The following is a 17359-nucleotide window of genomic DNA, read 5'->3' on the forward strand; positions in this document are numbered from 1 at the left end:
TTGGATGGTTGGAGTTTGATTTTGCTTTTGATGGTGACTGTGCCCTGATGTTTTTCGCTCTTGAGGGAAGTATTTTTAGTGGAGCCCACAGTTAAGAGACTTGTTTGCTTGTTTGTTTTTGTTTTTGAGACAAGGTTTCTCTGTATAGCCCTGGCTGTCCTGGAACTCACTTTGTAGACCAGGCTGGCCTCGAACTCAGAAATTCGCTTGCCTCTGCCTCCCGAGTGCTGGGATTAAAGGCCTGGCTGAGAGACTTTTAATTGTTAAAAGACTTTGGATTTTAAACGAGATTGGATATTTTAAAGAGATTGAAATTTTAAGAATTTGCAAAGGCTGTGGGACTTTTAAAGTTATGTAGATCTTGGAGATGAATAAGAATGTAAGGGTTGAGGCTTAATAGTGATGTGTTTGTTTGTCAAGTTGACAAGGGGTCAATTGTACTGGCTGGTTTTGTTTGTCAACTTGACACAGGCTGGAGTTATCACAGAGAAAGGAGCTTCAGTTGAGGAAATGCCTCCATGAGATCCAGCTGTAAGGCATTTTCTCAATTAGTGATCAAGGGGGAAAGGCTTGGGTTCTATAAGAAAGCAAGCTGAGCAATACAGGGGAAGCAAGCCAGTAAGTAAAACCCTGAATAATACAGCAATCATTTCATTTTTTTTTCTCCAGTTGTGTTTGTTTCTACCTAATCCAGATTTCTAGGCTATCCAGTGTCCAGCTCCCAGCCATCTAGGCAGGGTATAGCATGAGTTCCCTCTTTTAGCATGGGTGTCAACTAAACCAAACTTTGCTCGGCCATCCTTACAAGTATTGCACCACCATTGTCCCAGCATGTCTTGCAGGCAGGACAGACTATCAGTTAAAGATTTTGTGGCTGGGTTTGTGTCCAAGTTTCTTTTACTATAGGCTGTAGAGGGCCTACTCACACCAAAAAATCTAGGACATTGTGGTGAAGGCTCCATTCAGGTATCATCTTAATTTCTCTAAGTTCAATTAGCTATATGGATATTTTCCTTGGCAATGGAGCCTCACTGTCAGTTTTTAGAGAATGATCTTTTGTCCTAGCATCAGTCCTAGCATTAGGTCATTTAGAGATTACCCTCTGCCAAAAACTCAATCAAATGCAACCCAGTCCCACTACTGGAAGCCTTGCATGGCTACAAAAAATAGTCATTTCAGACTCCATGTCCTCCAGTACTTGGAGTCGTCACTAGGGTCACCCTCTACATTCCAGGAAGTTTCCACTTCACTGGGTTTTTTAATTTTAAAAATAAATCTTCAAATTGAGCCTTAATTGAATAAAAACAAATAGTAAGTCATTTCACTTTGACAATGATGGAGACAGCAGGTGCCCAAATATCGAGTGACTGGATGAGTTAATGGGAAAGTGTGAATGTAGTACACGGTGTGAGTAGACTTGTGCCAGGAGCAGCAGGCTAGTGGGACTGGGGACACACATCCTGGAATGGTTCATTTATATTGAGATGCATACTCTTCCCAAGCATCAAGAACCAATGAACTATGCAGATAACATGATACCCCATCAGCTTTGTTCCATCACTTGCTCATATGAGCATCATAGATGACTGCAGCTCAGGGGAACAACTGTGGGAACTGCTGAATTGGCCTCTAATCACTTGGGCAGTGTTCTTTTACGACTATTACAGGGACGATTTCTCAATACTTAGAGCACTCCAATACAGATAAATAATGAAGGTGATTTTTGTTTGCTTGTGTGTGTGTGTGTGAGTGAGAGAGAGAGAGAGAGAGAGAGAGAGAGAGAGAGAGAGAGACGTGTCTATGGAGTTTAAAAATATTGCTAATAAACACTTGACAAGGGACATGGGTATGAGTGTGCACTACAGGGCCAACTTCATTATGCAGAACAAACCTCAGATGGAAGGATTCATGGACCAAATTATTTAAGTGTCAAAAGTACAGCTCAATTTCAATTAAAAAGCATTGTTTCTTGAAAGGCTGCCCTTAAACCTTGTATTTCAGAATGCTCCTGAGATCTGTCGAGTGTGTAGATCAACATTTGTTTACTTTTCATTAAATAAGAAATTGCTTACATGGGCAGGTTATGTTGCTATGATGACACCGCTGAGGTTTCCAATAAATGTGTATGCAAATCAATCGCCCCAATGCATTGAAAACATATTCAATAAACATCTGGAAACTAATGACTACACATTTGTTGACAGAGGGGGAGCATTGGAAATTCGGGATGCATTGGTAGCCAGGCTTAGTTAGAGGGTGCAGAGGTAGGAACAGTTCACGGCATCAGAAGGAACTGGGCAATTATAGCATGGGGTTCAACATCTTTTAGATATGTAGAACATTTTCTGTCCCTTAAAACAAATATCCCCTAAGAAAGTATAAAACATTTTTCTGACTTGCAAAGTTTTTGCAGTCTATCATTTAAATTACTTAAATAAAGGGAGCTTTACTACTCCCCAAAGTGAGAATATAACACCCTCCATGCATATGAGCTTGATCTTCTTGACAGACCAGAAAAGTGTTTGTGTGTGCCAATTAAAACAAAAGTGAGTCCCTAGTGGCTTGTTCCTCACACAACTTCTGAAGACTGCTGTCATTGTTTGCTAGGGTAACCCTGACTAAGACTGCTCTCCAAAGCAAACAAAGGTTTTTAACCTTTCATGACAGATGGGGGTTACAAATGCATTTTAATAAGAGAGTTACCAAAGCAGCATTTTTTTTTTTGTAATCAGCATATATTTACTTAACATCTAGCAACACTGGGAGCACAAGATAGATACGTTCTCACAAAATCACTAAATACTGTAACAAGGAACATTCTGGAAAGACACACTAAAGATCATTCACTTCTTGCTGATGTTTCATCCTTAATGTTAGCTTTGCTCTGAAAAGTTTAAAAAAAAAACAAAAACCTGTTAGGAGTTACTCAAGGAGACTGAATTTGAGATGGATAGACTTGGTTAGAGAATCCCTTCAGTGGTTACAAATGCCTTAGAGAGCCAGGAACTGATCTATAAGTATAACCACAATGACCTGCATTTGATCATCAACAGCAATGAGTATGATGCAAGATTAAAACAATGTTAATCTGAATTGTTTTTCCTTATAAGCTTTTATTGCTTCAATTTTGGGTCTTGCTATCTCATTATGACATAGTCAAAATATACATCTATATTTTATTCACTGAGGATTAAATAAAGATATGGCCAAAATTAATATCACAAAATAATTCATGTTCACTTCAAATAAATGTAGTATATTTTGACATAACTTTTTATTTCTACTTAATTTGATTCAAGTGAAATGATACCATGAAGTCCAAAGTATCTCCAAATGTAATAGTAATCACATTTCCTTCCTCTTACTTGTTCTAGAAATGCTATAGCCATATCATTTAATATGCCTTGAGGCTCCTTGGTCATTTGGCATATTTTATTATACATTTCCTATGCATAATTTCAGCATACTTAAGATGGAATATTTTCTTGGTTCTTTGTCAAATGCTAATTCTAAGCAAAATGTGAATGACATCCATTCAATTGCAGGGTCTTTTTAGTTGTTTCTATCATTTGAAATTTCTGAATGCCTCAGATTGGCCTTAAACATTTTTTTTTTCATAGCAAAGGAGTAGTTATTTACAGAAAGAAGAGAAAAAAAAAGAGATAAATATCAGGATATGGATGTTGTTAATGTTTTTAACACTCATTCTTCAACATATCAGTGAGAAAGTGAACTTGTTTGTCTAGGATCATTCTTCTACCTTCTGTAACTGAAGGGAAATCATCACGAGCCTTTTCTATAGACACATGCCGTTCTCCATTGGATAGAACTGTGTGCTTTCAACTGTTGCGCTAGAAATCAAGGTCTTTGTAATCTCTTAATTCTATCACTTGAAGTGATGCCAGTTTGATAGAATGGCATCAACATTTTTCTCATTTAAAAAATTACTTTACAGTGTAGAGAAACTGCACTGGAGATGTTTACTAAGTTCTTTAAGATCATTAAAACTGGATTCACTTTTCATGACACGTGTAGTGTCAATACCCTTAATACCCTGACCTTCAGACACAATCAACCTTTTAAAATAACCTATCAAGGCCAACAGTTATACAGAATTCCAAGATGTAAGTGAAGCCTCAGTAATCCCTCCCTCCTTGCCATGAGCATGGTCTGTGCTACTTACACTGGAACCTAGAATAAGTCATTTTCTATGGATATATATAATCATCCACATAGCCAAACAGACTGCCAGTTAAGGGTGCTTTCCCCTGTACTTCATTGAAAATTCTTCATTCCTTGTTTATAACTAGATGTAAAAACAACTACAAACATACCATAGACGTGGAATTATCAATAGCATTTATTCTGCAACTGAAAAGATGATGCTTCAGAAAAAGACTCAGGAGCAAAGTGACGCTCTTTGATTTTCACTGACTGCCCTATGCATGTTTGTGTGTTCAACTGGAAAAAAGTCAGTAATATTCATAATTAACAAATTATTAAATATAGTCTTCTTGTACATCGATGCACCCATTGGTAATTATCATATTTATTTAGCTACTATTAAATTCAAATGTGTACAATGGTTAATCTCTGTAGCCCTGAGCAATCTCAATTTTATTCTTTGTTATTTTTAATTTTCCCCACTCTGCACAATAAATGTATATCTGATAAGCATAAAGAGTGATGATTTAAAAAGAGTTCATTTCCATGCTAATAAATAAAACCACAGAATATTTTTATTACTATAAATGTCATTATATATAGTATGTTTTCATCCAAATTAAAGCCTAATACTCCCTTATTGCTGGAAGTGATACTTGAAAACATCAGAATCAACGTCAGCTAAAGGTACAAATACAACCCCTTAAAAATATAGACCATTACTGCTGAGGACGGACATTGTCAGTTAACAATATTCAATTCTCTTTTTTAAAAAAAATTGTTCCACCACAACTCCTATCTGTGGAATATAAAGGTTAAAAAAACAGCCTCTGTCTTTGGAGGGATTGCAAAGACACAGACCAATGTGCCAAGCTCATGGGAAACTGTTGTCAAATGGCTTTCAGAAAAGCCCCAAGAGTGTGTCTGCTCTGTGTACTGGTCAGTGGACTGCTTATATAATTTTTTGACATAAATCCGTTGCAGAGTGGAATTGAGATGGGTCTACCCTTCGATTGAAGCTGCTTGAGGCTTTCAAGGGGCAGTGGTGGAAATTTCCAGACACTATTGCTGTGTTCTCCCTCATCATTTACTATTTTAATGAACAAATGTTGTTTGTACACACACACATCCAAGAAATGTTGAATTCAGTTTCTCCAGACAAAAATTTAAACAAGTTGGTTACCAACAATTCTAGTGAACTTTCCAAATGCTGCTTCGCTGACCTGAAATTACTACAAGGCACGCGCGCGCGCACAACACACACACACACACACACACACACACACACACACACACACACACACACACATCATAGTGCCTGGTAGAGATGCAGGATAAGATGAAAGTGGGATGCAGAATGGAGGCCAGCAGCTTTTTCAACAACCCGTTTTGTTTTCTATAAGTTTTGTCTTCTTTGCCTTAAACTTGCATCTACCAAATAGCACACGAAGAAGGGGCACATTGCATGGTTTACCAGAAGACCCCATCTGTTTCTTATTGTGCGTCAGCATAGACGGGCATCATGTGTTATTCGATCAGAAGATTTAGTAAATGTTAACGTGTTTACTGATGTCCTCCTCCACTGCCACCACCACCACTGTCCGTGTTGAAAATTCAGTTGCTCAGTAAGCAAATATGATTCACAATCCACTTCTCAGAAATTCGAAAGAGGCACGAATACAAAAATGTAACTTGAAAGGCTGAATTAAATGCGCTTTACCGGGCAGGGATTGGAAAAGTACTTTTCTGTGTGAGTCTGGAATAGAGCAGAACAAAGTCAATTACTGGCTGTAATTAGGAAGTGGATGCATTTAAACTGTAGAGAGCAGCAGCAGTCTTCTCCACACTGCTGCCTAGGAACTCCAAAGATTACTTGGGAAAGCAGAGAGGAAGGTATGCGCAGGACGCCTCTGCTAGGGCAATTCAGAGGAGCCGCTTTCATACGTCCCCTGGTTTGAGCTTCCCTGAGTGGATTTATAAAGCACTGTTTATGGATGATTAATACAGTAATATATTTAGACAAAGAAACTTTTAAAATACAGCTTATGTTTGGCTATGTGAGCAGAAAAAGACCCATTCCGAAGTGTGCATCTAGCATCAAAACAGTCAAGGCAGTGTTGAAAACTGTTTACCACAGTTTGAATTTACTAGGGCAAGAAATGAACTATGCTGCCTCTTTTGTAAACCTTCAGAATATAGTAAATCTAATTATATTTTTTCTTTTCCTTTCAAATGGTGTTCCCTTTATAATTTTAATAGTGTTTTATTTATACTGGTATAAAGTATTATATTATGCTGTACTTTGTACTTTGTGCTTTGCAAAGTCATTTCTCTTTATGTATAATAACAACTTGTAATATGTATAAAATATTCATAATCAAAACATTTAAATTTAGAATTAAGGTAAAAGTTGAGAACACTACTGGATTTCGTGTGTTAGTTACAAGCGACCTCGTGTTTTTAGGTTTTAACTTCTGAGTCAATACTTTAAAAAGTAAATATTTGAGATTTTTATATAAGTAAGGAGCATTGAAATGGCATTTAGGTAATTAGAAAAATATTATCCTGGCTTTCTTCATGGGCAAATGGCTATTTTTAGCCATTCCAAACTTTACATGCCATTTGAGTTCAAAAGAATGCGAGAAAAAGAGTAATGGCTCGAGTGATCTGGCAGATTTCAGGATGGGTAATTAATTCTACTACTCGCTAGCTTTTCCTTTCTTTTTTTTTATTGGATATTTTATTTATTTACATTTCAAATGTTATCCCCTTTCCCAATTTCCCCTCCGGAAGCCCCCTATCCCATCCTCCCTCCCCCTGTTTCTCTGAGGGTGCTCCCCCACCCACCCACTCCTGCCTCCCCAACCTGGCATTCCCCTACATTGGGGCATCGAGCTTTCCCAGGACCAAGGGCCTCTTCTCCTATTGATGTCCGACAAGGCTACATATGTGGCTGGAGCCATAGGTCCCTCCATGTATACTCTTCGGTTAGCTTTTCCCTTCTTAAAATGTGGCCGCTTCTCTCTTTACTGAAGAAGGAACCAGAATGGCCACTGGAACTCCTGTCCCCTAAGAATGTGTGCTTGGCAGTCCTGAGTCGTATTGCATCTCTCTAAAGATTTCTGAAAATAAATAATAAATACATATATGTGAATGTATGTATGCAAACAGATTTTTTTAAAAATCCCAAGATAAACATCAGAAATTTCTGGAACAAAATGTCAGTCTATGTGAGTTCATATAGCATTGATAGTAAATCTAGAGACTATAGGTCATTCACTGTGTTAAACATTTTGTAACATCTTAAAACATATTTATCTTATATATAGTTTGGGTTACAATGTTGAGGTGAGTCAATATAACTGTAGAATTTATACTGATAAATATTAATATATACTGTGTTGCTATTTATTTGTCATTGTTACTGATCCAAGAGTGTCAAAATCTTTAGAACAAATAGCCAACACATGAGCATATACTGTATTAAATATACTTGTTTATATTAATTGAAATTATAACCTATTTATACCTTAAAAAAATTCAAGATACTGTTGTTAAATGTTGCCGTAAAAAACTATGGAACCTGCAGAAAAAGTTATTTGGGGTTAACACTGTCACATTATTGACAGGATGATAAAGCCAGTCTGAAGTGTGATTTGTGATCTTTCCGAACCTGTCGCACATTTTGCCATTCATCTATCAGAGCGCATAAGCCCGGCTGACTGGACCCTGATTCAGCTTCTTGAAACGCCAGCTTTATAAAGTTCTGTAGTCTGGCTTGATGTGTGACAGTTGCTAAGAAATGTCTGTCCTCTTGTTGAAAAAAGAAAAATGTCAATGAAGCAAAGGGAAAATCTTCACAGTTCAAATTGATGGCCTCATACAAAAAGCACGTCCACACCTACCCTAGCCAAATTTTCCCCTAAAGGAGCCCTTTATGTAGGAAATCCAGAGCATTGTTTGCTGTATTTCTATATGGCTATATCCTCTCTTATTTCTGAAGGGAAAGATCCACTGTGATGAAAATGGTTAGTGGTACTAAGCATTGCCAACCACTTAACAGCACTGGGAGGCTGGAAGCAATGTTGATTTGATACTTTCTAGCTAAGGTTCAAATATGCAAATGACCTTTATTCTAATACACTCCCTTTGTGAGGAAATTGGTCGTTTATTATTTTCCTATAGAGCTTTACTATAGGAAGGCAGAACCAGCCAAATGTTATTCACCACAATGACCTTTTGCAAAAGTAGGCATTAGTCTCTTTGGTAAAAATCTGTTTCGGGGGCCTCCAGAAAAGGAAATCATATACAGAGATACTATTAGATTTGAAAGAGCCAACAGCATGCACAGAACAAACTCCAACACACTCAGGTGCATTTTCTGTTGGCTTTTAACTTAACGTATATATTGTCTGCACCCTTCAACTTCCTGACTTCATTCTCCTGAAATTAGAGTAACTCACCTTTAACCCTGCTCTGAGTTAATTTTTCTATTACTAAAAGAATCATGTATTTAATATGGCATAAAAAAAACAGTTTATAGAGAGGAGTTCAAAATGTCAGCATTCTCCTTAGTTCCCAGAAAGACAATTGCTGGAATACAACAAATATGTCCACGTGATGAACTTGTCCTTGAAGGTGATATTATTAATGTAAGAAATACATCTAACATGGTCTTCTTACCTGTCCATTTTTCCTCTCAGATCACAACAGTGTCAGGAAATGAGTTCCTTCTACAGTCAGATATTGACTTCCTCATATTGGATTGGTTCCAAGCTATCAAAAATGCAATTGACAGATTGGTATGTATTTGTTTGGGCTGTTAACATTTTTTAATTAAAATGTAGTCATTTAAATCTTACTGTTCAGGCATATAAGGTTCACACATGTAAATGGATCCTATGTCTGAGAGATACTAGCTATTTTAAGCTTAATAGAAAGCATAAGGAATGTTCCTTCCGTCAAGATTTGTGAGGTAGACATCATTTCATCTTTCAAACGAGCACTGTTCTTATTCTGGAATAGAGCATGGTCTCCTTTTTCTGGAGGTTGTAAAAAGCACTCAGGTGCTTGAAAACTATATTTTCTGCTTGTTGTAGTATCTGACATATGTTATTCTGGAAATTAAGTATCTTTGTATCTATGACCATAGTTACTGTTATAATACCACAAGGAAAAATCATTCACATGTAATGTTATTATTTTCCAACTAAGCTAGAATGATCTTCTCAAAAAAAAAATTAAATACCTAGAACGTTAGAAAAATAGCTCAAAGTATGCATTCAGATTACATGTTTTTTAAGGCTTAAATTATTTAAAACTTTTTTATTGACTTAATTTTATTTCACTTATGTAAATATATAATGGAAAAATATTCTTGAGAACTCTTAGTATGCTCTAAAACAGGATAATGTATTTAAAACCTTTCATTATATCTCTTAAAAGATCAAACTGTACAAATTAAAATTGTCTTTCCATACTATCAACAGAATCCCCAATATATAGACAACAAAACATGGATTATTATCTTTAAGTATACAATATAAGGCCAGAAAAACTTTAAACACTGTTCGTATTTACTCGATGCATAGTTTGGGAAAGATGTTTTTTCTTCTTCTATATCTTTTCCTTGTCTGTTTTCTCAGAACTAGTAATGTTGTCTATGTGTGGGCCCTGCTGAATTCCTGAGAGGATTAACTGAGTTGATATATGTACAGTTCTTTGAATAATTCATAGCATTTAGTAAGCACTATTTGGATGCATGAATCAGTATAAACACTGTGCTTAGAATACAGGCCGTTACCCAGCCACACACACACACAAAAATTAACTTACTCAAAAGACCGGTTAAATTTAGCATCAAGATAAGACACAAAACTCGCGTATTCTTTCTTCCTAGTAAAAGGTACTCTCTATTATTTCTAGCCAAAGAATCCAAGTTGTGGGTCCCTGGAGTTGTTCAATTTGCAGAGATCCTCAAGTTCTGAACTGCCGAGTCACTGCCACATCGATAGAAAAGAACAGAAACCAGAACACAGGAAGTCCTTCAGTAAGTGTTTTCTTTGACTGCTCCTTTTACCTCTGTCTAAATGCAGAGCTTATGAAATATAAATGTATTAAAATGAGATTTAAGCCAAAGCCAGGCTACTTTGGAAGATTCGTAGCCATTTCTTACCTAGGGATTCATGCGCTGGAGGGCAGTCTGGGCATTCGGCTCACATCATTGTTGGTAATATCTTTTGAGAAAATAATTGTTCCAAGGTCATGGTCTCTGCTTACAGCAAACCTCTGAATCTCTGAGTAATCGCCACAGAGTTCAGATTGGTGATTGATTTTGAGAGTGGGAAATGTCAAGCATCTGGCATGCTGACCATTTGATTTTCATACATTAAAAGACAAGAGTGACCATCAGAGTTGGCCCAACTAAACCAACAGCTTTTGCACCAGTCCACACTTCCAGAAAACCAGGGAAATTTAGAAATATACATTCCAGAGTGGACAGGAAACCTGAGACCTGAATGAAGTGGTTATCGAAGTTACGGTGAGTTCTGCTTCCAACGCAATTGATTAGGAATAACAATAACTTATATCACTTACATTATGCTCTTCGAAACTTATTTCTTTAGCCAGCCTGCTTCTTCCTCAACAAAAGGGGATGATTACAACATGCCACATGTAATCCACACAGGAAAACTAAGCACTAGACTTCTGAAAGGACATGTAGATATATTTCATATCAGCTAATTCTGTCTTTAAAATTATAGCAACTTCCTTAAACCTCCCACCCAGCTATTTTTAACCATTTTTTCTACATGGAAATATATTTATATCCTAGTTTTTGAAACTTAAGGACAAGTCAGTAAGTTACAGAAACACCAGTACATGAGGTGTAAATAAAAATGTACGGTAAATGAATATATTTGTTTATAACACATATGCGTCATTAGAAAAGATGTGGTAGTGTATGCGTGGCAACATCTCTTTCAAAGATGAATGATTAAGACCCACCGTTCTAGAGGCTACAGGAGATGTTGAATTGAGATCCTTTTGAAAAGAGGGAACTAACTGTTAAGGGGCCTCTGCCATAGTTTTCTCCAGCTACCAGAGACTGATTCAGCAAATCATCTGCTTAATGCTGCTGTTTAAGAAGGTTGTAACTGCCTATGGCCACAAAGTCCATGGGGTGTTGGTGAAGACTCATCTGTGCCTTTTTAAGGGCTATTATTTGGAGTTAATTTAAATTCAATAGTAGTTTCCTTTACTTCTTGAGTTTCTGTCTTTTGTTGCACCTGGGATGAGGTATAAGGTAACATATCTAACACAGCCTTACAGAGTTAGGATTCAGTTATGAGTCAATACTTAATGTTAATTATGTAAATATTTTGTTGTAAATGCACAAGAGTTTGTGATGCAGTGATTATCAGATCTGAAATCTGATATTTAATTGCCGTTGTGGAAGAAAACTTAACATGCTTTTAAACCCTGAAGCAGTGTGTGTGTGTGGGGGGTGGGGGGGAGGATTCGCAAAAGCATGTTTGAGAAACTGAGGCTGACAGATGCAGCACTGAACAGTAATTACATGAAAAGTGTTAGAATGTTTCTTAGAAAAAAAATTTTATGAAAAGAAGAGTCAGTCTTTCTCTATAGTTAATTACCCCACATTAGAAAAGAGTATTATTGTTTCCAATTCTAAGAAGGGGCAAAGTGTCGACACTTTGGTCTTCGTTCTTCTTCAGACCCATGGAAAGAGTTACAGAGACAAAGTTTGGAGCTGAGACAAAAGGATGGACCATCTAGAGACTGCCATATCCAGAGATCCATCCCATAATTAGCCTCCAAACGATGACACCATTGCATACACTAGCAAGACTTTGCTGAAAGGACCCTGATATAGCTGTCTCTTGTGAGACTAGGCCGGGGCCTAGCAAACACATAAGTAGATGCTCACAGTCAGCTATTGGATGGATCACAGGGCCCCCAATGGAGGAGCTAGAGAAAGTATTCAAGGAGCTAAAGAGATTTGCAACCCTGTAGGTGCAACAACAATATGAACTAACCAGTACCCCGGAGCTCTTGACTCTAGCTGCATATGTATCAAAAGATGGCCTAGTCGGCCATCACTGGAAAGAGAGGCCCATTACTTTATATGCCCCAGTACAGGGGAACGCCAAGGCCAAAAAAAAAATGGGAATGGGTGGGTAGGGAAGTGGGGGGGAGGGTATGGGGGACTTTTGGGATAGCATTCTAAATGTAATTGAGGAAAATACGTAATAATAAAAAATATTAAAAATAAATAAAAAGAAGAGTATTATTTACTAAAAGAGCAAAGTCTTTCTTAAAGATAACAAATGAGGCAGGTATTTTTTCAAGTCAAAATCCCCTTGATTGAACAGTGACTTTTAAGGTAAAACAGCACTAGCCTAAGATAGCACTTTGTAGGTACTGTTCGCTAGGTGCTGTTCCAAGTACTTATAATGACTGGGTATTCTCATCCATCCGAAGAGATTGCTGCCATTTTTAACCCTAGATTGTAAATGTGGAAGCCAAGGCATCTAAAGTGTGGAAGACATTTAAGAGACACATGTCAAACTCAAGCAATCTGCTTTTACAACCTGCTCTCCTAACTATATGCTGCAGTTACGTGAACAAATAAAAGCTAATCTGTTTCAAACTTGGACCTGGGTGGACATTTTTTAAAAAGTGAAAATAAAATTTCTACACATCAGTGAACTTAAACCAAAGCCCACATGCTTTCAGATAGATTTTCCTAGTAAAATAAAAGGGCTGCTAATCCTAATTTTCAAAAATATTCTTTTTTCGATATTGTCTCGATTATCTACAGTTGCAAGACTTCTTTCAAGTTAGGGCATAGTTTGTTACTCTCTACACCAAGTTACATCTAATCGCATGCTTGTCTTAATTTCACTTGGAAGCCATAGCGAGTAACCTATCCACACAATATTAAATTAGACGATGGGTTTAAAATAGTTACTAGCATATTTATATTTGATTTTTTTAAAACCTTTTTTTTTCAAGTAAGAACTCCCATGTATGAAGCCCTTCTGAACTAGTCCTTAGATTAGAATGCCCAAAGATTAAGGTTCTTAAATCATATATTAAGTTTTAAGTCACTGTCTGGGGATTAAGTAATTATGTGGAGTGGGATTCACAGTAACTTCTTCCTTATTAGTAGTCCAAGCACAAACTGTATTGTCTGTTTGCTGCCTTTGGCTTCCTGTGCCCTTGATGTTCCCACGAGTTTTGTCGCCAAGATTGTAAGCAGATAAAGCCAGAATTACTTTTTTAAAAAGCCATGTGAACATCATTAACAGCTAACAGGTGGTCATGTCTTTGTCCAGTTTTTTTCCGTTTAACATGGGAAAAATATGTTTTCCCAATGAGTGAACTCAGAAAGTTGTGTTAAAATACACTTTCCTTTAAAAAAAATATGATTCCAACCTGCCAAGGCTATCAAGTACTAATCGGATATTTTAAGATATCAGTTGAGTCTAACAGACAAGAAGCCAGAAAATTCAGTGCGAGGGCCAAATCACTGTGAGAAATTCAGGACAGCAGCCTGGGATGAGAGTAGGAGGTCAAGTCTCTAGGGAGGGCTGCTATGGAAAGTGAAGAGTCAATCAAACATAGTGCTCACAGATTTCTCCAAGGAAAGCGAAAGTATCTCGCCCTGATGGGAGAGAGAAAAGGCCCAAATAGAATCATGGCATCATCTTACTTTGGAGAGCTTTTTTAACTTTTTCCAAGAGTTCCTTTCCAGATCTATAAAAATGGGTCCGATAACATCCTTCTAGGATCATGGGAAAATTTGAAATTAGAGATGTAAATACTTAGTTCACAGCAGGCACTCAATAAATAGGAGCTCTTTTATTATCCTCTATGTCTCCAAGCAGATGGCACCAAGAAGGGTATGAGCCAAGGGTGGTGTCTGATGGAAGGCTGGAGCAGGGCACACATACTCTGCATCCTCCTCCCCAAGGGTACAGGAAATACAGGAGAGCAGCCAGAATTGGAGACGAGAGTCATAGCTGCAAAAGTCTAAATGTGAGCAGCTGGTCCTTCCCCTGGCACCTCACCAGGTGAAAATGGCAGCCAGGGCATTCTTGGGAGCAGCATATCAGGACCCAGTAGAAGGGAGCCAGGAGATGCCCTTGATTACCTAATGCCCAGAAGAGCACGTCATTAAGAAGTCCAGCTTCAGCATCCAGCAAGCACTTCAAACAAAGCTCTGGTTTATTCCGTTACTCACCGCCATCGAATACGAACCTTGTTTCTTAACAAATACCACTAAAATTCACCTGCCTTTGCTTTCAAATAAGGACCCGGTAGAAAATGTGATCCTTCTGTTGTATTCTCTCTCTCATGCCTATAACATTGCTAAACTACAAAATCTGCAAGTCTGAAGGACAAATTTTATATAAAACACTTTCAACCTTACAAATGTACACACTCAAAAATAGCACGTTTTAAAAGTCACATGGTACTATAACTAAAAGAAAATGAATTTCCCCTTAGATATTTTAATAAGTTACAAAAAATATGTTTTGGCAAAAATTTTAAATTATTTTAATGTGGTTCTCTCAATTTCAAATACTTAATGATGACTCATACACCATAATGAGGTTACAGGGATGAAGATAAGAGTAGAGGTCTTGAAGGAGAGCCTAATACAATGGTAATAGTTGAAAATCTGTGAACCTTTAGTGTGCCGTGCAGTAGTCATTATCATGCCAAGTTCAAAAAAAGATTAAAAGATAAGTCATGATATTTTGCAATAATCTAAATAACCATAGTTCTCAACAGCAAGAGCTAAAAATATGACACCATAGTAAACTGGTTACTTAGATCCTCACACACTTTCCTAAGGAAATCATACACAAGGCACAAATCACATTGGACCTTCCACTGTCATTTACAGTGCTATCTTTAAGGAGCAGTTTATTCTGTCTTTGTCATACCTCTTGCCTTGAGGACTGGGACTTCCCAGTAATATTACCCTACAGCTTGTTTCCTCCTCTCTCATGCCTACCACTCCACCAAAGCAATGAGGATCTCAGAATGTTTCTGTCCAGAAATCTTAAACCCTGAGCAATACCGGAAGTGGCAGGGAATGTGATGCAGTAGCTCTAGGATGGAACAGAGAACATAAAAGCTCGGGAGGAAGGCTTTGCAGGGTATAAGGAAGTGAGTCTCCAGCAAGGCAAGAAATGGATACAGTGTGTCTTAGTTAGGGTTTCCTTTGCAGTGAAGAGACACCATGACCAAGGCAACTCTTACAAAGGACAGTTCATTGGGACTGACTTAGAGTTCCAGAGGTTTATTTAATTATCACCATGTTGGCTGTGGCAGTGTGCATGCAGACATGTTTCTGAAGATGAAACTGAAGGTTCTACATCTTGATCTGAGGACAACTGGGTAAGACCATGTGTCATACTGGATGGAGCTTGGGCATATATTACCTCAAAGCCTGCTTCCACAATGACATGCTTCCTCTAAGAAGATCACAACTATTCAAACCACCACATTCCTGGTAGAATAAGTCTGACTGGATCTAGGTGGTGCATATATAATCGATTATGATACTATCTTTATTGTTTGTATCTTAATGTTTTCTATTAAACACTGACACAAAGTTAGATATTAAGTATTTCTGTAACTCAGTAAAAGAGTGTTCACACTTTTAAACTGCATTATTAAACTTTTAAAGAAAGACCTAATTTCCTTTATGATTTATATTAAGTCCTTTAAAATATAATCTTAACTCATTGTTTTCTTACTTGTGAACACAAACCAATATTTTTTTATTCTTATGACCTTTATGGCCTTTATGGGTAAGTATCTATTTAAGAAAATAATATGTTTTTTATTAATAGAAAACTAAAAAGTCCTATTAATTTCTCTGATAAACATGTAACTAACAATTGTTGAAACACACACCAAGAAGCCTATCCTGGAGTTTCATTGAATATATATAATAAAGATTTCTTATCATGAATTTCATATGAAACAGTGTAACCCTGCCAATGATTGAAAATATTAAGATGAATAAGCCATCTGCCAAAAAATAGAAAACAATATTAAATTTGCAAAGTTCTAGTTCAGAAGACAAAAAAATCAAATCTAGTTAAGATGAAAAAATATTTTACTGAAAAAAAACAAAACTTACATTATTTGCGTAGTTTACTATGGGTGATCAAGTCATTGGAAGATTTGCAGGATAAAGTCTCTCTATTTAATACTTTGTTTGTTCACCTTAGCCACCTCTCCCTACCCACACACAAAAAGGAAGTACATCACTCCTGGCACCCATTTTATTCAATACCACTTGAGGAAACCTATTGAACAAAAATCTAAAGAATCAATAACTTCATTTATTTAAAGACTGTTCATTGTTCATTTTTCATAGGCTAAGAAAGTTCTTTGTTGGAAAATAATTTAGATGGTTCAAAAATGTATATTAAAAATGTTATTAAGGCTATTGTTTAAATTCAGAAGAGGAAACCAGTAAAGATTAGATACATACTTGACAAAACCAGGCATCTATGTGACCTTCGCTATTCTTCTATGAGTCTTCATGGTAGCTAGCAGAAAGTCTCTACTTTTGTGGGACCCATGGATTGTAATTTCTTCAAAACATTTAGTTCCCCATGAATCATTAGATACAAGACTTAGTTATGAGCAGAGCAAAGCAAGTTCTGATTAATCTCTTGTTTCCCATCACAGGAGCTGATCTTACCCTCTGCCCTTTGATCACCCAGGGCCATGTGTCTGGAAGCATGAGCTATTCTCAAGTCCATGTAACCCTACAAGTGCACCATTGCTAGATCACCCATCTTCCTCCTGACCCTGGCAGTAACACTGTGACCATATTTCTCCTGAGATGAACTCCAGTTAGTCAATTTCTGATTTCATTAGGTCAAGTGGCAATTTTCTTTCAATAATAGGCCAAATTCAGAGGGCTCCTTGCTCTACTCTCCAGCAATATTTCCTAAACATTAGTACACTGTTTTGATTATAAATGAAAGAAAGTCATCCTCTTTGAATGCTTCTAAAAGTTTTATCCTTCCTACTTGATGACTGAGAATTGGCACATGATAACAGTTTATTATGAAGTTAAGCCTAGGATAGTCACTCATTATTGTCAACTAAATTTAAAGTGGCCTTTCTAAGCATGGTA

General features: G+C 37.1%; 1 protein-coding gene and 1 long non-coding RNA gene across 10 annotated transcripts in view; one reads left to right on the forward strand and one right to left on the reverse strand.

Moving 5' to 3' along the window:
* The window catches only part of Arhgap15 (Rho GTPase activating protein 15), a 647156-nt gene that overhangs the window by 306097 nt on the left and 323700 nt on the right, over window positions 1-17359 (forward strand). For all 9 annotated transcript variants that reach the window (XR_001783199.2, XM_006498397.4, XM_006498398.4 and 6 more), the window contains 2 exons: window positions 8868-8966; window positions 10090-10213. Coding sequence is in view for 8 of the 9 variants with exons in the window: in XM_006498397.4 (XP_006498460.1) it covers window positions 8868-8966; window positions 10090-10213 (223 nt within the window). In the remaining variant the exon portion in view is untranslated. The remainder of the gene's footprint in view (window positions 1-8867; window positions 8967-10089; window positions 10214-17359) is intronic.
* On the reverse strand, window positions 4344-10430 carry Arhgap15os (Rho GTPase activating protein 15, opposite strand). Its single transcript, NR_040622.1, has 3 exons — window positions 10340-10430; window positions 8848-8940; window positions 4344-5920 (listed from the first exon to the last, which is right to left on the reverse strand). It is a non-coding gene; the product is annotated as a Rho GTPase activating protein 15, opposite strand (long non-coding RNA).

This window comes from Mus musculus, chromosome 2, assembly GCF_000001635.26.
Source record: "Mus musculus strain C57BL/6J chromosome 2, GRCm38.p6 C57BL/6J".
Lineage (NCBI taxonomy): Eukaryota > Metazoa > Chordata > Mammalia > Rodentia > Muridae > Mus > Mus musculus.